This window comes from Rana temporaria, chromosome 1, assembly GCF_905171775.1.
Source record: "Rana temporaria chromosome 1, aRanTem1.1, whole genome shotgun sequence".
In the NCBI taxonomy this organism is placed as follows: domain Eukaryota; kingdom Metazoa; phylum Chordata; class Amphibia; order Anura; family Ranidae; genus Rana; species Rana temporaria.
In genome coordinates this window covers 543,073,928-543,095,709 of record NC_053489.1, presented here as the reverse complement: position 1 = coordinate 543,095,709, position 21,782 = coordinate 543,073,928, and the positions used below count along the sequence as shown (strand labels likewise).

The following is a 21,782-nucleotide window of genomic DNA, read 5'->3' as shown; positions in this document are numbered from 1 at the left end:
TTTGTAGCCGACGCCCGATAACAATCTGTGTATCGTCTAAACAAGGCAGAAATGTATGTCCCATCAGTGACAACACCCATAGATTTACCTGACTTCCTGTCACAATATATATATATATATATATATATATATATATATATATATATATATATATATATATATATATATATATATATATATATATATATATATATATATCTTTTTATTTATAATTGTATTGTATTCGACTTTTTAATTAATATCATTCATTTAAATGAATATGAATTTATTGTTGGCCATGGTTTTATATAGCATCAACAGTTTGTGCAGCGCTTTACAACATGAGGACAGACAGTACAGTTACAATACAATTCAATACAGGAGGGCCCTGCTCCTTATAGGCACCTTTAGCGCAAGAAAAGCCTGATAAAAATATATCCCTTTAAATTCTATGTATGTCTTTATAATTTTGTTGTGCTTCCATTGTGTTAAAAATCTTGCTTGCTGCATTTTTGGGCAGTTAAAAAAAAAACTTCACCAAAGACGAACCTCCCAGTTGAAATGTATTGAAAAAAATTGCACCAAAAACGCCCCCATGTTATGTTTTTGATGCATTCGAGTCACATGACCTATGAAAAACACACCATAAAGACAGTGAAATGGTGGTAAAAAAAAAAAAAAAAAAAAAAATTGCTGCTAAATTGCGTGCGTTTTTGGTGCCGTTATTGGCACCCTTTTCTCTCATCGGCAAAATGCAGATGACACAATTTTCGGCGCATCTCTAATTTTTCACACATTATTTCCATTCTCGGTTTCGGCTTGCTGTGAAACATTGCGGAAAACTGGACTATCATTTGTCCAATTTTCTTAAATAGTGTGTACCCATGTTTAGGAAGTGTAATTAGTCTGTGAGTGTCTACTGGCAGGATATATCAAACAATAAACATTCCCTGCCCAGTCCTGAGACACAGTGTCTATACAAACTGCTATAACTCTCGTGGAAGACATTCGGTAGCATTGATTTATATTCTGCATCCTCACTGTGTCTCAGCAGGGAAGTGCTGACACAGCACTCCTTAGTGTCTTACATAAAAGTATACATGGGGTGAAGTTACAGTTCTAAAAGCAATTGTATGATTATAATGGAAGTTCTTTTTCTGATTTTTGTACAGATAACCTCTAAAATAGACAAAGTAATCAAAATTGTCTTTTCAGCATGTTCACATAAATAAAACATCTTTAGCAAGCACCTATTGGTGCTGCCATTGCATAGCACTTCATTATGCCTTTTATCAGTAAGAGCAATGAAGTTTTCTGCAACCTCTGACACTTCTGGACAGCCTGATCTGCTCCCTCCCTCCTCTCTCTTGGCCCACCAGGATGTCCAGTTGTATGTGAAGCCCCCAGCGCGCTTCGAGTGACAGCAGAGAACAGTCTGACTGTGGACAGCATCAGATGTCACTGATATTGTACAGGTACTCGCCCACACACAGATTTAGGTGTTTGAAGCTTCACAGGTAGTAGCCAGACATCTGGGTAGCATCAGGGACAGTATGAGGCCTTGCAGTGGCAAGGACAGCATCAGAAAGTGATAATGCCAATTATTTGATGGATCCAAGTATCCTGCCAAGTGCTATCTAAAGACAGCGTTTCTTTAACTCTCTGCTCTGCCTAGATATCAGAACTGCAAATAAATGCAAGCAGCCACCTTCCCAAAAGCTGTGCCTGACCATCTCCCCTTGCTCCTCCCATCACTGGTGGGTCATTAAGATGGACGGACTCATTAACCTAAAGTGAGGGCATGGGACAGCACAAAGTCAAGGAAAGTTGCTACCAGCACTTTTTTTTTAAATCTCTTCTTTTTATTTGAATTTTTGCTCTTATAATACACCTTGTGCTTTCAATCATATACAAAAAATACATAGAAATACACCTTTTGAAAATAAATTTCTAAAATATTTCATCATTTACCTTGTACCCTTTGTGCATTTTTACCGTTTTCCCCCCAAACCCACACCACCTTATATTTACCCTTTTAATTCTAGGTCTCGTCTATATTCTCTTTGGTTACTCCTCTTCTTTTTTCTTCTCTTTATTTCCCCCTTTCTTTCTCCTTGCCCTTTCTTTCCTGATACTGGAGTTCTCTTTAACCACTTAAGACCCGGACCAAAATGCAGGTAAAGGACACGGCCAGTTTTTGTGATTCGGCACAGCGTCGCTATAACTGACAATTGCACGGTCGTGCGACGTGGATCCCAAACAAAATTGGCGTCCTTTTCTTTCCACAGAGCTTTCTTTTGGTGGCATTTGATCACCTCTGCGGTTTTTATTTTTTGCACTATAAACCAAAAATAGAGCGACAATTTTGAAAAAAAAATCTATATATTTTTTACTTTTTGCTATAATAAATATCCCCCAAAAATATATATAAAATTATTTTTTTTACTCAGTTTAGGCCGATACGTATTCTTCTACCTATTTTTGGTAAAATAAAAAAAAATAGGGGATAGTTTTATTGTATTTTTATTAAAAAACATTTTTTTTTTACTACTAATGACCGCGACATTATGGCAGACAATTGTAATTTTCACAGCAAAAAATGCTATAAAATGCATTGTTTACTGTGAAAATGACAATTGCAGTTTGGGAGTTAACCACTAGCGGGCGCTGAAGGGATTAAGTGTGACCTCATATGTGTTTCTAACTGTAGGGGGGCGGGGCTGGACGTGACATCATGTTATATCAGGGAACACACGATAAATGACAGCGCCGCAGTGAAGAACGGGGAAGCTGTGTTTACACACAGCTCTCCTCACTCTTCAGTTCAGGGGAACGATCGTGGGACTCCAGCGGCCGCGGTCACGGAGCTTCGGACAGGGTCGTGGGCGCGTGCCCGCGACCCACGGCTGGGCACTTAAACAGGACGTACAGGTACGTGCTTGTGCCCAGCCGTGGCATTCTGCCAACGTATATGTGCAGGATGCGGTCCTTAAGTGGTTAAGTATGTGTATTTTTACTCTTTTAGGATTATGCTTCTTTACACCTTTCCATCTCCCCCCCCCCCCTACAGTCCCCCATGGTCCCTACTTCCGGAGTCTATCTATTACCAACTGTGGTGGCGCCAGTCCAGCATCCGCCATCCACGGTTGCCAGATAAGGTCAAATTTACCCACCTCCCCTCTACGACTATATGTTAATCTTTCTCTAAGAAGTAGAGAATTCACATATAAAATCCACTGTCTTCCCATAGGTATATCTGGTGCCATCCAATATCGTGCGATAAGTTTTCTCGCCAGATATAACACTCTAGTTAACATAAGATACATTCCTTTTGAAAACGACTCAACATCTATGGTGCCAAGTAAATATACCAGGGGGTCCAAAGGGATAGGTACTTGGGCCAGTCTACTTATACACTGTGAGACCTCCCCCCAATACCGATGTCATTTTGGGCATCTCCACATTAAATGTATAAAATCCCCCTGATGTACTTTACACTTGGGGCATAGGGGGAGTCTCTCCCCCCACCTATACAGCTGCACTGGTGTTCTATAAGCCCTATGCAATATGAATAGTTGTGATAATCTGTGGGCCGCAGATATCGATACCACTGGAATGGATTCTAAGGCCCCTTCCCACTGGTTCTGATCCATGTCCCCTATATCTTCTGCCCATTTACTGCGGCATCTCAGAGAGGTATGATCCTGGACCGTAGATAACAGTTTCATATAGATTTTTGATATTAATTTGATCATCCGTTCCCAATACTTCCTTCAACAAAGATGATGACGATATTACTAGGGAGTGTGTTATTTGTTGTGCTTGCAAGGCATGACTAATACAAGTCATAAACTTGCTTTTATGTCCAATCTTCCCTAAAGAAATCAGGTTTGTGGATGTTTTTTACCTGTAAAAAACTCCTTTGTGTAGCTATCCAAAAGATATGAGGCTACACAAGTGTGCCACCATCTTGGATGTAACATCATTAGTCCCAGTCATCTCAGAGCTGTCATTAAAGTGACGCTCTACAGTAATCTCATTTGCCTCTCCCTGGCAGCTGCATAAAAAGTTATGTAGGGGGGGGGGGGTGAGGGATGGGGAGGAAGAGCTTGTCCAGCACAGGCAGTAATTAGAAACTTCCATAAAGGAGAGGGCTATGAAATACAAAGAGAGAGGGGACTGTGCTAGAGACTTTACCCTTCCTGGCATGGTCAAATTACTTTTCCATTTCAAAGGCACATTGCAAGCGAATACAAATGTTTATGGAAAGGAAAAGTGGCAAAAAAAGCTTAAATGGATAACTGTTGAAAATCAAAACATTCCCCTTAGGTGATCTGTGTACATTGCAAGGTTTTTAACAGTTGGTTGCAGATCCCTACTTTTTTGTCATTCTTTTTATTCACAGCTGTTTGTCTGTGTCCATGCGCACAGTGAATCTGTATGGTAGTGTTTTTATAATTATAAGTCAGCTGCTGCACCTGCAGGGCTCTACTGAAGATATAGGCAAGGTCTGTATCCCTTTAGATGCGATTACCCTTTGGGAGTAGCTCACCAAAAATTATGTTTTTGTTGCAGGGGATGCATCTTAGTGCAGACTTCTGGGAAAAATCGGTGAGCCAATCACACAAGCAGGATATGACAAATCTGGGGGGAATTATGTACACCATCTGTGTACAGAACACCTCCAGGTAGCCATATTGCATTTTACAGAAAATTACAGCTCTGTAAATAGAAAAGGAAAATACATTTTTAATAACATTCAATTAGCCACTTGCCGCCCATTGGAATATATACGACGTCCTGGACTCTGAATGGAGATATCTGAATGATGCCTGCAGCTACAAGCATCATTCAGATATCTATTTTTTCAGCTGGCGATTCCCTCACATGTAAAAGCCATGATAGCGGCTGTTTAGCTGCTTGACTGCTTTTACAGACAGGCTTTCCAACATAGAGGAGAGATGTGGGGACTTATAGACCTGTCATGCTCTATTTCTATTACAAGGGATGTTTACATTACTTGTAATAGGAATAAAAGCGATACAAAAAAAAAAGTTTAGGGAAAGTGTACTGTAAAAATAAAACAAATAATAAAAAATTTTTAAAGCGCCCCCGTCCTGCTCGCATACAGAAGCAAATGCATACGTAGGTCGCGCCCACATATGTAAATGGCGTTCAAATTTTAAAGGGTGACATGTTAGTTATTTATTTACTCGGCGTAACATCATCTTTCACATTATACATACAAATACACATTATTCAAAAATTGCTGCGCAAATATCGTGTGGCATAAAAAAATTCAATGACCGCCATTTTATTTCCTAGAATTTCTGCTAAAAAAAAATAGGTCTGGGGGTTCTAAGTATTTTTCTAGCAAAAAAACACTGGGCCGGATTCAGATACTTTGGAGTATCTTTAGGTGGGGCGTAACGTATCTCAGATACGTTACGCCGCCGTAAATTAGGGCGCAAGTTCCGTATTCAGAAACCAATTGTGCCCTTAGTTACGGCGGCGTAACGTATGTGTGTCGGCGTAAGCCCGCCTAATTCAAATGTGGATGATGTGGGCGTGTTTTATGCATGCGCCATTCGTAAAAAAATCCCAGTGCACATGCTTGAAATTACGCCGAAAATCGTCAATGCTTTAGACGTGAACGTAACTTACGTACACCCCTTATTCGCGAACGACTTATGCAAACGACGTAAAATTTTAAAAACTCGACGTGGGAACGACGTCCATAATTAACATAAGCTACGCCTCATATAGCAGGTGTAACTTTACGCCGGAAAAAGCCTAACGTAAACAACGTAAAAAAATGCGCCGGCCAGACGTACGTTTCTAAATCGAAGTATCTAGCTCATTTGCATATTCCTTGCGTAAATATACGGAAGCGCCACCTAGCGGCCAGCGTAAATATGCAGCCTAAGATACTTACGCCGGTCGGATCTTAGGGAAATCTATGCGTAACTGATTCTATGAATCAGTCGCATAGATACGACGCCGCACACTCAGAGATACGACATTGTATCTCCTTTCTGAATCTGCCCCACTGACTTTTACATACATAAGAGACATTTTAGAATTGGCCTGGTAGGTAAGTGGTTAAAATATGACTATGTTAAAATATGTAACAATTGTATATGCTATAATATATATACCGTACATATATTTTTTATTTGCCAAATTTTTTTTTTTGCTACAAAAGTGGAGTTACTCTTTAAAATGCTTGCTTTTTCTGTGCTTTTACCACAATGTTTTTGTTGTCAACAGGGTCTCTAAGTGGATTTTAATAAAAAAGAAAAACAACCACTATCCCATCCACTGTGGTTTCTGTTCCATGCACAGATATTACTGGAACAAGGACATGCAACTATTGATTTAAGGCTGCTTGCTAGTGGAATTCAGACCATTTTTTTTTATCTTTGGAGGTACTTTGGTCTGCTAAGCAACATCTCTAATTAATATATGATGTAAAAGATTAGGTGACATTGTAAAAAGGAGAGCCAAATGTCATGGTTTAATAATGGGAGCATGAGGATGTAGCAAAAGTAATTCATAGGTTATACACATGGCAAGTTAAGCCATTGTAAACCAATTAGAATTTAACTTTAATCGGAAAAAATACAAACATTTTTATTTATAAGTTTGTTCTATATTGTATGGTTTGCCGCAATCAAAAAGTGCAAGTCACTCTATAATAACTCGCCCAGAATATAAATGGTATGGTATAAAGATTGCGCTACCCTAGCAGGTGACCTAGATCAGCCTGGCTTTGTGCAATATGCAAAACTATTTATCACCTAGGGATATCACCATGTGCCTCCACAAGGCTCTATATACTATAAAAAGGTTTATTAATGACAAAACACACCAAAAAAATATATATGTATAAATGACAAACCCTTATGTACTTTTTGTTTACCAAGTGCCTATGTGGGTATAAAAATAAAAATAAAAATGAAACATGCATGTGTTTATAGAATTTTCAAATAGTGTTTTTTTGGATCCGCAAAAGGTATCCACAAATCTATTACGGATTTACAAAAAATATTATATCTCAAAGCCCAAATTTTGTGCCCGCCACTAAAATAAAGCACACAAAAGGGGATTCCTATATGGGTCCCTTTCCCTTTGTTTATTATTCTTTATGCAAAGTCCCAATGAATAACCAAGTGCTTAAAGTGTTTAAATACAGCGTGATTTCACCACCTCCGTGATAATCCCATCACCTTGAGAAATGGCCACTCACCAGATCCTACTCAATTAATGCCTTTGGTTCATTCCAAGGATAACACAGGAGTCTTCATTATTTTTTTTTCAATCACTGATCCAGAACAAGCTTGCAGCTAATAAAGTTGGAACTCTTGCTATATAGATTCAGCGGTGCAGCAGACGCTCTCATCTTAGTCTGCTCACCCCAGGGATAGTGAGAGCAGGACGCTCTCAAACGAGTCGGCTCTCCCCAGGGATAGTGCAGCCAGGCAGGGTCCTCCCAGCTCTCGGCTGCTGCAGACACAGCACAAAAAAACAGGACTAAGACCCCCCCCCCCCCCACACCCCCCAAGCCAATTGATCCAGGGTTGCACCGATCGCCGTTAAGGGGTCAGGAAGGAATTTTTTCCCCCGATCGCTGCAGATTGGCACAGCACGCCTGGGGTTTTTCGCCTTCCTCTGGACCAATCGGGGAGAGAAGACTCAACGAGTGACGGCTCACTTGGACAGTCTTCCACCCATCACATCCGGCGTCTCGCGGCTCTTCCCGCATCCGCGCCAGACCAGGCCTCATTCACGGCCGCCGCAATTAGGAAAGACTGACGACAATGTGACTGGCGACAATGGCTAATCTGCGATACTCTGCGGACTCTATTCGGGGTCTGAGACAATTCGCAACAGCATTACCAGCCGTCACCAAAAAGGCCTTAAAAATAGAGCAACTTTTGAGATTCGATCGACGATCGACCATCAAAAATGTTAACTATTTAACCCAGCTCAAGCACATATCATGTGCTTTGATCAACACAAGATCGGCAGTAAAACACCGATTAGAAATCCACGATTTCTTACTACAAAACGATCTAGACTGCCTCTTTATTACAGAAAGCTGGCTCTCAGACGACTGCAACACCATTCTCGGAGAATTGGTGCCAGAAAACTATCGCATTATAACGGAAAACAGAATAGGGCAAAGAGGAGGAGGCCTGGCGGTGATCCATAAGTTTCACCTTGCAATCACTAAGCCGGTTCCTTCAAAATCCTCTTCCATTCATGGAAACCCTTACTCTTCAACTTCAAACTTCCCCCCAGGAGACTGTTCACATTCTCCTCTGCTATAGGCCACCTGGGCCAAAATCGCAGTTTTTGCCATCTTTAACGGAGTTTATATCCACTTATACCCTTAACAGCAAACACCTTTTGCTGCTCGGGGACTTTAATCTGTGGGCCAACTCCGCACAGGATCCCATTGCGGACGCCTGCATCGATCACCTGGAGGGATTAGGGCTACAGCAACTTGTATGCGGGCCAACACATGCTTCAGGTCACACACTCGACCTAATTTTCAGACAAAATCTGAAAATAAGCATTTTAGAAAATGAACCATTGCCATGGACAGACCACCATGCAATTAATTTCATAATCTTCAAAATTCCCCCAGTGATAAAAGCACCCAAGCCGGTGACAATACACTGGGCTAGATCTCAGAAGAAGCTCCATTCGGAACTCTTCAAATCTACCTTGGGAAACAGAATCAAAACAATCCATCCACATCAAACAGCCGCAGATACACTGGAGGCCATAAACGCAGCCCTGCTACAGTCAGCCGATTTAGTAGCACCGAAACGCAAAGCCTGCATCCGAAAAAGAAAGTCTGGCTGGTTCAACAACCAGCTGTCGCTTCTGAAGCAAGAGCGCAGAAGGGCGGAAGCCGCCTGGAAAAGAAGCCCTGCAGAGGATAACCTCATCATCTACAAGGCAATAACAACACGATATCATAAAGAAATCTTCAAAGCCAAGAAACATCATTTTTCTATGGCGATTAACAGCGCCCTAAACCGCCCCCGCGAACTCTTCAAGATGGTCACCCAGACCATGAATCCAGGATGTCTTGAAGTCCCCAACTCAGACACCCAAGAGTTCTGTAATGAACTATCGGATTTCTTCATCAACAAAATTGAAAGAATCCGGGAAAGCATCTTGCAAAACAATACCCCCATCAACCCCACCGTCAATCAACCACAAAACACCCACAGAAACGCTCTACAATCAACTAAGTTCACTCTGGAACCGATCTCCATCGATACCACAAAAAATATCATTGGTGCTTTGCGGAACAGCACATCGCCCAATGATATCATCCCCACCAAACTGCTGAAGGAATGTGCCGACATCCTGGCACCACCCATCACACAGCTTATAAACCAGTCATTTAAGGAAGGCACAGTGCCATCCCTGTTGAAAGAGGGCACAATCCAGCCCATCTTGAAAAAACCTAACCTGGATCCCAAGGACCCAACTCACCGCCGTCCCATAACAGGCCTAAATGTTCTCTCCAAGATAATGGAGAAAGTAGTGGTACAACAGCATCTAGATACCCACAATCTACTGGATCCATTACAATCAGGCTTCCGTCCCGGACACGGGACAGAAACGGCCTTACGCAAAATATGGGACGATGCCCTCGAGGCCGCAGACGAAGGAGAATCTTGTCTCCTGGTTCTGCTGGACCTAAGCGCAGCCTTTGACACGGTAGACCACAAACTGTTACTGATGCGACTAGCCAAGGTAGCAGGAGTCGCAGAAGGTGATTTACCATGGTTTTCTTCCTTTCTTGAAAACCGATCACAAACAGTTAAACTGGGTTCTTTCACGTCGGAAAAGCGCACGGTGTCATGTGGAGTCCCCCAAGGATCCCCCCTGTCACCGGTGCTTTTCAACATCTATCTTCGCCCTCTCTTTGATATTATCAGTAGCCAAGAACTACTCTATCACTCTTATGCAGACGATACGCAACTGTATTTTCGCATCTGCAACAAAAAGGATCATCATCCCAGTTTAGAGAAATGTCTCTCTTTGATAGAAAACTGGATGACAAAGAGTTATCTTAAACTCAACAGTTCAAAAACAGAACTCCTTATGTTTCACGCCAGCCGAAAGAGTCAACTGACAACAACCTGGACACCCCCGCCCATTCTGGGCCAAATCATCACCCCTAGCTCCAAAGTCAAAAGTCTCGGGGTCATCTTCGACACCTTCATGACAATGGACGCACAAATAGGGTCAGTAGTCAGCGGAGCGCACCATTTGTTGCGCCTACTACGCAGACTTATTCCATTTATTCCCAAAGAAGACGTAGCAGTCGTGGTGGGAACAATCGTGAATTCCAGACTGGACTATGCTAACGCCCTTTACCTCGGACTCCCAAAGTACCAAATCTCCCGTCTGCAAGTCGTTCAGAATACGGCCGCCAGACTGGTGACTGGGAAAAAAAAATGGGAATCAATCTCACCTTCGCTGAGAACCCTTCACTGGTTGCCAGTAAAAGACAGAATTGCATTCAAAGCACTCTGCCTGACACATAAGTGCATCCATGGGAAGGCTCCGCAATATCTTTGCGACAAGATAGAACCTCACAATTCGAATCGCGTTCTGCGATCCACCGACCAAAATCTGGTCAGGGTACCAAAAACCAAATACAAGTCCAAAGGAGAAAGAAGGTTTGCTTTTCAAGGTCCGAGACTATGGAACGCTTTGCCAACCAGCATTCGGTTGGAGGAAAACCACCTGACTTTCAGAAGACGGATCAAAACTCTGCTCTTCTGATGTCATGAGACACGAACAACTAGCGCCCAGAAGCGATTCAGTTCGCATGCGCCGCGCTTTATAAGTTTTTCATTCATTCATTCATTCATAACCAATCCTATTTGCACCACCAAAACTGTCCGTTTTCTTGAATGTATTTTTTTGGCCTCTCTTTCTCTATAAATGCTCATAGGAAATACATGGACATCATAGTGTAGTAGGTAAAAGAATTTATTGGTTTAAAATAGAAAAAATATTGCACTCACATTTTTGTGTGCCTTTGTGCCAGCAACAACCTTCCCCAGCCGTGTATACAAAATTTGAGAGAAAAAATGCGTTACTCTACCCCTGGCCTTTCCTACAAACAATGTGTTGTCCCGTGGGTTCCAGCAGCCTCTACGCATTTCGCAAAGGTTCTTGCGTCATCAGGAAGCTTCCTGATGACGGCTGGAGAAGCTTGGTGCCGGCATAGAGGCATACACGGCTGGAGAAGCTTGGTGCCGTTATAGAGGCACACAAAACCTACAGGTGGGACCCTGTCAGGTAGGCTGTACGGGGCCCAGTAATTTCTAACCGCAGCCCTGTATGTAAAAGGATAGAAAGTCGCGCTAAATATAATGAATGAAAACCCTGTGATGCCAAACAAAACACAGGGGTGTGTATCTCAAGATACAAAAACCCTTGCTGGTATCAGTGATTAGTCTAAGTGTATCAGGTGTGATTATTAAACTTGTATAAATGAATCGTGGTATCTGAATAGATCAAATGAAACATATAAACCACACTTAGTGAACATAATGTGAATCCTGAAGGTTTAAAAAAAACGATCAAAATTGGGAAACAAAAAATAATAATGATATACATAAGCAAGTGTGAATTACCAAAATATTTTTTTATAAAATTGAATACAGTTTAATGGAAATAAGATGTGAAAAAAGTAAGCAGGAAGTCCATTCCCATTGTGAAAATGTCCAATTCCAAAGTAATTAAGGAAGAGAAGAAAAAAAATGTTCAATAAAAGGGAATTCTACATTGAACCAAAAGTCTTAATAAAAAGATTCACAAGACTTCAGTGAAAGCTAATGACTTTGGAATAAACAATGAACATTATACCATCAGAAAAAAAAGGGTAAAGAGCAAAAGGTATGGTCACTAAGGCCTTGTACACACGGTCGGACCAAACCGATGAGACGGACCGTTTTCATCGGTTCACTGCTGAAGTGGTCTGATATGTGTACACACCATCGTTCCAAAAACCGATCGGGTCAGAACGCGGTGACGTCAAACACACAACGTGCTGAATAAAACGAAGTTCAATGCTTCCAAGCATGCCTCGACTTGATTCTGAGCATGCGCGGGTTTTGAACCGATGCTTTCTGCATCGGTTTGGACCGATCGGGCAGCGGTCCATCGGTTCGGTTTTGAAGCACGTTTTAAAATTTTGGACCAAAGGAAAACAGACCGATGGGCTATACACACGGTCGGTTTGGACCGATGAAACTGAACCTCGGTCCATTCTCATCGGTTTTGTCCGACCGTGTGTACGGGGTCTAAGATTTCAGCGGAATAATTTCAGCAATTATTCCGCTGCACTTTACAGAATACATTGGCCATTTCCATCAGCCCTTCCCTAGAGGAGCTTACAGTACAACAACTCGGCCACTATTATTTCATTTATGGGTAGGGTTGTGGAACAAATCTAATTCATGCACAGAAAGCACAAATAAATTATATATTGTATTCTTGGGGGGGGGGGGGGGTGGCATAATTCAGGAACCCAGTGTTTCAAAACAAAAGTACACAATATAATTCTGACATGGTCTAGGCCTACAAGTGGCATTGTAGCTTTATTCCTGATTTAGTTTAGAAGACATACCTATTTATGCCAGCAGCATTGACCAGGTAGTTAACATGACCGAAACTTCTCACAATTTCTTGAAATGTTTGTTGTACTTCTTTTTCTTTAGTGATATCACAGCCAAGAGCCAGATGAGCTGCACAACAGATTACACATAGAAAAATAAAAATGCCATACGTAACACAAGATCAAAATCAAACCATAAAAACGTATAAATACTATTACTACGATTAAAGCATTGTCAATAAATAATAGTCCCACAGGGCTTTAGACATGATAAATCCAAGTGCTTATTTTCCCACCATTGTATAGGCATTACTCTTCTTACATTCACATGTCATTACGGCATGTAGCCATATGATGTGATATATCAAACAAAGCAGAAAGCACAGATCATACAAGCCTCATGAAGCCTGTACTGTAATTTATTATATATAAATAAATAACATTAAAATAAAAGTTGGCACTGTACACAAAATTCACTGTTCGTAAAAAGGACAGCACCAGCATCAAGGGGTAACAAATAAAAGTAGACACAGAAAAATGGCTAACGCATTTCTAGGGTCTCACCCTTTTATCCGAATCCGATATGTGCAGCGTGATCTACTGCTACTGCGGAAGGCTGCCTTGGTTTGTTTATAGGCTGCTTAGACAACCTTGCATGCACAGTACTGTTTAGTGTGGACATTCTGGATTTTTCACAACTCCCAGCAGCCTCACATGCGGAGAAATTGATGACTGTCACTGTATGAAGGACCCCAGCAGGTCCATGGGGCATTCTAGGTTCACGTAGCAACCTGGGCTATGGCCATAAGAAGACCCAGCATTGGAGAATTAATAAATCAGAAGTTCCCTCTCATGTGTCCTAGAGAAGGGCCCTATGTAAACTACTTTGGGCATGCAATGACTAGGCTCTGATGAAAAGGGATGGGGACTCAGACACACATTAGCCATTTTTAAATACCTACTGACCTGCGGATGAAGGTGGTATCCTTCAAATATTATGCCTCTGAACCTGTGCTAGTCAAATCCTTCTTCCACAAAGTCGTAGAATTGAATTTTTCTGTTAATGTATGTCCTACTTGCACTCTGTACTTTGTGTTTGCTTCAATTTGGTGTTTTTTGTGCAGAAGTCCAAAATGTTTCCACTGAAGAAAAAAAAAAAAGATGCTCCTCTTACTCCCACGAACAGTATGGGTTTATGTGCACAAAGCAAATGTTTATTTGATGTTTTTATACATAATAAATTACATAAAGGATATGTGTCTTGAAGTCAGTGAGCTCCGTTTTCTGTTTAGCAATGTATGCAAATGATGTGCAAAATGAAGACAACCACCCTTTCTGTTAAGATGCCTTCTGGGGTCCCCATTCCTCTAATGGCCATATATTAGTTGGAAGAAACAAAAACTTTAAGATACTCCATCCTCTGAACACAACAGTGGGATGCAAACACAGACAGCTTGCCTCTAACGTTCCATAATTACAGACAATCTGTAGCAAACTTGGAAGCCACCTCAGCTCCAGCACTTGAGACAAAATGGTTACTAGCCCAGTCAACCTTATAAGAAATGCTCTATCCCAGGCCAAACTTTACGCCAATCCACTCTGACTACAGTGCACAATATATGTGAAGCGCTGCGGAAATTGACAGCGCTATAGAAGTACCTGGAATAATAATAATAGCGGTACCGGATATTTGATGGTTTGCAACCTACACGTCATTGGTTTGTATATTTTTAAGTTGTGTTTAGATATTGAAATACTATTAGAACATTAAAAACTATAGAAAGAGGTTGGGTTTGGCCTTCTGACGGCTTTGGTTCTTTTCACCTCCTTTCAATTTTTTTCTTCCTGCTTTTTCTGTTTCTTGGTAACAAAACAGTACCCCATGATATAGGTCGTGACTCGAGATAATCCCCCATCAGCTCTACATATCTTCTTTGGGATCGGAGGGTGCCCTGGTTCAGTATTTGAGTGTCCTACCCACAGGCTTGGAGCATGCTCATTGTATCCTGATATTTACTGCTATCCTGTTTTACGATGTGATCCAGGGAAACCTATAATAGTTACTGTCAGTGCCTTATCTGTATGTTGACCTTGCTTGTATCTTCCTCCTGTGTTGTGAGATTATATATATTTCTTACTTGCAGAATTTTTTTTTTTTTTACCAGTATACTAAAATCGAATCATTGTCCTCTGCACAGTCTCACTGAATAAAGTTACTTTCAATGATAAAGTCCCCAAAAATGTACCTGCAGCCCTGTGTATATTGTGCTGCCCCAGACACCGGTATTAGATGCTTCTATGTCTCGGTGCTTAGTCAGACATGATCAGCTTATGACTTGGAACATAAGTGTCCCTTGACTTACCCTAAAGCCTCGTACACACGCCCGGTTTTCTCGGCAAGAAACGGCAAGAAAACTGCTGGCAGAACTTTCTTGCCGAGTAAACCGAGCGTGTGTACGAGGTTTTGAGGTTTCTCGTCAAGAAAACTGCCCAGAATCTCAACGAGAAAAATAGAGAACCTGCTCTCTATTTTCTCGTCGTGAGATTCTCGGCAGTGTTTTCCTGCCGAGAAACCCGAGAGTGTGTATACTTGCCTCTCCGTGGAAACCTGCGCATGCTCGAAATGACTTAGACGCATGCGTGGTAGCTTGCAAGGCATAGGTAGGGTGAAGCAAGATGGCGGCGACAGCATTGAATGTGATGAGCGCATGCTCGTCGTAGTCGATGACGTCACCGCCTTCGTGCCATTCAAAAGAATAGTGTGCATGTACACTCGGCCGGCATGAGAATCTTGCCAAGAATCTCATCAGGAAAAACAACGTTTTTTTCCTGACGAGAATCTGGGCCATGTGTACAGGGCTTATGGCTCTGTATTATGTGCCTGGGAACATGTCCTTCCACTATTCAAATGGTCAGTGACTGTCAAATCACAGAAACAAACACAAAATAACTTTGCCTTCTATTTACAAACCTTTAAGTTCTCCAGCAGTAGTCGAGGCGGCTTCCAGATTTTTTGAAATAATAGCCACTTTATAGTCTTTTTGAACTAGTAGCTTGGCAATGGCTTTTCCAATCCCTCTGGATCCCCCAAAGACAGCGCACACTTTACTCATCTAGAATAAACAAAAAAATATTACATACATTTATTTTTATTTATTTTAACATTTTTTATTTTACATCTATGTTCGAACGTGAAGTTGCGAACATGCCTTAGCCCAGCCTTACTGGCCAATATAGCCAAGTGAAGTAGCCAATCAAACCAATCTCAGCTTAAATAGCTGCTTTGAAGGGCAGAAGAGAGATTGGGGGTCTAACAGACCCCAGGTCTCGTCATAAGGAGGACTTGTCACTTCCAGCTATCATGAGGACTGTTGTTCATCCCTTGTGACAGCAATAAAGTTACATTTAAAAATAATGAAAAGAAAAAGTGTAAACAAATAAATAAATATAAAAAAAAAGTAAGTAGCTCTGTTCCTCCCATGCTCTTGTGCAAATGCGAACGTGGGTGTAGGTCCTGCATGCTTATTAACAAACACACACACCCACACAGGTTGAACTGGACAAACTGGTGAAAGCATTCAACCTTTACAACTGTGTAACTATATTTATGAGAACAGTCATTGTACTACACTTGTGAGGTATCACCGCGAGCATCAGCACGAGAGCAATATTTATAGCACTAACTGGGGTTTTATGTTTACCTCTAAACTGGTAAACTCTAAAGGCTTTTAAAGTGTGGCGTATGGAAATTTTTAGGCCTCAGAATTTGTCACCTGTGTTCAATTTTAAATCTTGACATGCTTGCTATCTATTTACTTGGCACAACATAATTTTCTATAACTATAAGTAGCAAAATAGTGCAGTGCTCCTCTAAGTGCCAAAAAACAATGAAATATTCTTCTGCATCATCAATGCTTGTGCTAAACAATATGATGCATCCCAAAATTAGTATTTACATGAATATCTTGTGCAAGTCAAATGTGCATATACACCAAAATAAGTATCTTGTGGTCGCACCATAAATCATCTTATGTACCCATACAGTGTGTAAGGCCCCATACACACGAGAGGATTTATCCGCGAATACGGTCCAGCAGACCGTATCCGTGGATAAATCCTCTCGAGGATTTGCGCGGATTTCCATGCGATGGAGTGTACTCACCATCGAATCGAAATCCGCACCGAAATCCTCTGGCGATGACGTGTCGCGCCGTCGCCGCGATTATGACGTGGCGACGTGCGCGACGCTGTCATATAAGGAACTCCACGCATGCGTCGAATCATTACGACGCATGCCGGGGATCCCTTCGGACGGATGGATCCGGTGAGTCTGTACAGACCAGCGGATCCATCCGTTGGAATGGATTCCAGCGGATAGATTTGATAGCATGTCATCAAATATTTATCTGCTGGAAATCCATCCCAGGGGATAAATATCCGCGGAAACAGATCCGCTGGAGTGTACACACCATAGGATCTATCCGCTGAAACCCATTCGCTGGGATTTTTCAGCGGATGGATTCTATCGTGTGTATGGGGCCTAAGAAAGGCCTGGCAAAAGTCCCAAAATATGAATCACATACAAATTCCATGTAGCAGCAGCAGCAGCAGCAGCATCACACCACAAACTCTGAATCAGCAGCATTGTGATATCCACACCATGTCCCCCAGGTGCACTCTTGGATGTGCGCTCAAATATTTTATTGGACCTCGGTGTTAAACAGAAGGTCGGGTACAGCTTTAGAAGTCAGGTTCCAGGGGTTTCACTCTTATTTACAGTATATCCACCTTCTGTTGCTGCTTGGGAACTCCTATAATCCCAAAAGAACAGAAAAATTAAAAATACTCCATAGTGCTCACTGAATACTCATTAAGAAAGAGCTTAAAGCGGGAGTTCAACCAATTCCTTTTTTTTTTTTCCCCTTGGCTTCCTGCTCGTTTTGTCTAGGGGAATTGGCTATTTGTTTTAAAATATGATCCGTACTTACCCGTTTTCGAGATGCATCTTCTTCCGTCGCTTCCGGGTATGGGTCTTCGGGAGCGGGCCTTCCTTCTTGATTGACAGTCTTCCGAGAGGCTTCCGACGGTCGCATCCATCGCGTCACTCGTAGCCAAAAGAAGCCGAACGTCGGTGCGGCTCTATACTGCGCCTGCGCACCGACGTTCGGCTTCTTTCGGAAAATCGTGACGCAATGGATGCGACCGTCGGAAGCCTCTCGGAAGACTGTCAATCAAGAATGAACGCCCATTCCCGCAGCCCATACCCGGAAGCGACGGAGAGGATGCATCTCGTAAACGGGTAAGTACGGCTCATATTTTAAAACAAATAGCCGATTCCCCTAGAGAAAACGAGCAGGAATCTAAGGGGAAAAAGTGCCCTCTAAGGGTGAACCCCCGCTTTAAAATGTTGCACTGACATCTGTGTAGATATGTACTGTACATGCGATTCCACAGTACAGGCATACCCCACTTTACGGACACTCACTTTACGTACACTCGCGAGTACGGACATGCCCGCGAGTGTACGTAAAGTGTCTCACAAGTACAAATTCTCCCGTGCCGTGCACCCGCATTAGACGGAACTGAAGTTCTGAGCACTTAGCCTGCCTAGTTCCAGTGTGCTCTTTCTGTATCCTGGCTGCCTCTCCACCTCCGGTGACATCACATCCCCTCCGTGTTTTTTCAGGCTTCCCTGTCAGCCACAGAATGCCATCCAGCCTCTCAATAGCACTGTCCTTTGTGCACAGCGCGATGTCCGGGGGATGGATAGGAGCAGCCCCCCCTTGCATCAGATGAGGTTATTTACATGTGAGTGTTCCCCTGATGCCCCCACTAAAGCCCCTGGCACCCCCACTACAGCCTAGAAGTGGAATAAGGCATTGCTTCACTTTAAGTACATTTTCGTTTTACATCCATGCTCTGGTCCCGTTGTGTACTTAAAAGTGGGGTATGCCTGTATACACTTGAGTCCGCAATAGTTAACAGGCTGATAGTCCCCACAAGGAGCGTGTATACATGCATGCATAGGGAATGCCTCGGCCCCTTAGGATGGGCCCAATACAATGAGTGTTTTGGGCACCTTGGAGGAGCATTGCATTATTTTGTTGTCATGTATTTATTGAACCGAGCATCAGAACGGGGAAGAAAGGGCTGGTCTGAGTATTTTTCAAAAACCGCTGATCTACTGGGATTTTCACACACAACCATCTCTACGGTTTACAGAGAATGGTCCAAAAAAGAGAAATATCCGGTGAGCGGCACTTGTGTGGACAAAAATGCCTTATTGATGTCAGAGGAGAAACGTCATACTGGTGTGAGAAGATAGAAAGGCAACAGTAACTCAAATAACCACTTGTTACAACCAAGGTATGCAGAATACATTCTCTGAATGCACAACACATCGAACCTTGAAGCAGATGGGCTACAGTTGCAGAAGACCACACCAGGTGCCCACGCTGTAGCCGTCTTTTGGCCTTAATTGCCGGGAGGGCTACCATGGACGTCCTCCCGAGCAAGTGCAGTCTGTGTGGCACGCTCTGTGATCACTGGGTGATTGGAGTAAAGGGTCGATACCGGCCCCTTCCCACATGATCAGCTGATCACGTGATGTAAACAGAAGCTCGGTAATCAGTATTTTTTATTCCCTTACGCTGACAGCGTGAGGGAAAAAAAAGACAATCACTGGCTTCTGTCAGAGGGGCATCAGTCCCTCACACAGAAAGCCACAGATGCATTTTCTGTGCCCACCGGTGTCAGCTACAGTGCCCACTGTGCCACCTACCAGTGCCCACAGTGCCACCCATCAATGCCCACCAGTGCTGCCAATCAATGCCCACCATAATCAGTGCTGCCTATCAGTGTCACCTACCAGTGCCCATCAGTAATCATGAGTGCAATTCAGTGTCACCTGCCAGTGCTGCTTATCAGTGCCACCCATCCAGGGCCGTCTTTAATATTGATTGGACCCTGGGCAAACATTTTATTTGTGTTTTTCTGCTAGAGGTTACAGCACATCATTTCCGCTTGCTAATTGGTTGCTAGAGGTTACAAAACATCATTACTGCTCATTGGTTTCTAGAGGTTACTGCAAATCATTATTGCTCACTGATTGGTTGCTAGAGATTACTGCACATCATAACCTCTGCTTTAAATTGTGGGTGTGGCCATACTGCACTAGCATTGAGGGGTGCACTACAAGTACAGAGTGCGGGGTTAAGGGGTGCACTACATAAAGAGTGCATAGTTAAAAGGTGTGCTACATACAGGGTTTAAGGGTGCACTATGTACAGAATGCAGCATTCAGTGGTATACGCTAGGTACAGAGTGCAGGGATGCGCCATTTACAGAGTGCAGGGTTGGGGGGGTACTAGGTGCAGAATGCAAGGTTGAGGGGTGCGCTATGTGCAAAATGCTGGGTTGAGGGGAACACTATGTGCATAATGCTGGGTTGAAGGGAGCACTATGTGCAGAGTACAGGATTCATGGGTGCGCTACATACAGGGTTCAGGGGTAAGAAATGTACAGAGTGCAGGGTCAAGGGGTGCACTGGGTGCACGGCTGAGGTGGGTGCAGAGTGCAGGGGGTGAAGTGGGTGCAGAGTGCAGGGATGCACGGCTCCCCTCCCCTCCAGATTCCAGTACAGAGCTCCACACTCCCCAAGTACAAGGCCAAACTCTCCTCCCTCAAAGCCGCCCCCCCCCCATTCCAGTACAGAGTTTTCCTCTGTCCCAAATGCTACTCACAGGCTCAGCATGTTGTCCTCCGATGTCTGTGCTGCATGCCAGTTCGAGGCAGAGCTTGCCCTGTGCAGATTTCCCACCCCCTTCCTCCTCTGCTCTCATAGGAGCGTGTGCAAAGAACGATCAGAGAGGAGCGCTGTCACTTGGAAATACAAAAGCAGCGCTTCTGTATTTCAAAGTGACATTAGCAAGCAGCCAGCATGCGGCTCAAGAGGCGGGCAGCGCAGGGGCCCCTCCAACAATGGCAGGGCCCTGGGCAGCTGCCCCTTTTGCCCCGCGTTAAAGGCGGCCCTGCACCCATGATTGCAGCCTATCAGCACCCATCAGTGCAGCAGCATCAGCGCACATCAGTGAAGGAGAGAAATTACCTGTTTTCAAAATTTTATAACAAACTATGAAACAGTTTTTTTTTTTTTTTGGTCCTTTTTTGTTTTAATTTAGCAAAAAAAAAAATAAAAAATCCAGCAGCAATTAAATGCTACCAAAACAAAGCTCTATTTGTGTGAAAAAAAAAATGATAAAAATGTAATTTGGGTACAGTGTTGTATGACTGTGCAATTGTCATTCAACGAGTGACAGCGCTGAAATGTGGTCTGGGCAGGAAGGGGGTTTAGGTGCCCAGTAAGCAAGTGGTTAAAAAATAGAGCTAGCACGCCTCTCCACACAAGTCCCACAATGCATCAGTACTGTACTAGTCACCAGTACTTTAGTTTCTACAGCTTCTCTCCTATGCTTACACTGGACACAATACATCCCCTCCAATCTACACCTCACCAATACATGAATATTGTATGTCAGACTCATCAGAAGTTCCTGCAACTATATTACACAGAGTGGAGATCACAGTTCTATCACTGAAACTGCTGCTCCCTCCATCGCCTTTGTAGAGGATTTATAAATCATGACAGTACCACTCTGCAGGGTTGTCTTCCAGTCTGTCCTTCATGTACAAAGCAGCTCCACACTGCTCTGCACCTCTTCCTGTGTTCCAAGCCTCGCTCTGACTCCTGGTGACCTCACAGCTCATGTGACTGTATTCTCTTGTGTGTAGAGCGCTCTGACCTCCTCATGTGGTGAAATGACACAGTCTAGTCTGTGAACTGCACTCACCTCTCCTTATTAAAGATAGAAGTCTGGGCAAGCTGTGACCCAGATAGCTGTGCCACAACTACAAGCCCCTAATACATCAGAGGAGGCATAGACAGCACAGTGTCAGGATATCACCTAATATACATATGAGGAACTCCCAACTCCCTAAATAGATACATGCATTGTGATCGGGGTTTTTGTTTCTCTATGGTCAACATTTGAAGTGGAACTTAAAATAGAACTATAGGCAAAACTTTTTTGTTATCATTTTTGGATAGAGCAAGATAGGGTTCTAACCCCTGTCAGATTTTGTT

At 42.9% G+C, this 21,782-nt stretch overlaps 1 protein-coding gene across 2 annotated transcripts in view; it reads right to left on the bottom strand.

Annotated features, from left to right (window-relative positions):
* Nucleotides 1-21,458, bottom strand: part of CBR4 (carbonyl reductase 4) — a 46,851-nt gene extending 25,393 nt beyond the window's left edge. The window contains exons 1-3 of one of the 2 annotated variants that reach the window (XM_040333016.1): nt 21,291-21,458; nt 15,612-15,753; nt 12,653-12,770 (exon numbers count right to left, since the gene is read on the bottom strand). In XM_040333016.1, coding sequence (XP_040188950.1) covers nt 12,653-12,770; nt 15,612-15,753 — 260 coding nt within the window. In that variant the 5' untranslated portion in view covers nt 21,291-21,458. Of the gene's footprint in view, nt 1-12,652; nt 12,771-15,611; nt 15,754-20,382; nt 20,466-21,290 lie in introns of those variants that run through there. The other variant, XM_040333005.1, reaches the window with a different exon arrangement.
* Nucleotides 21,459-21,782: the final 324 nt, after the last annotated feature.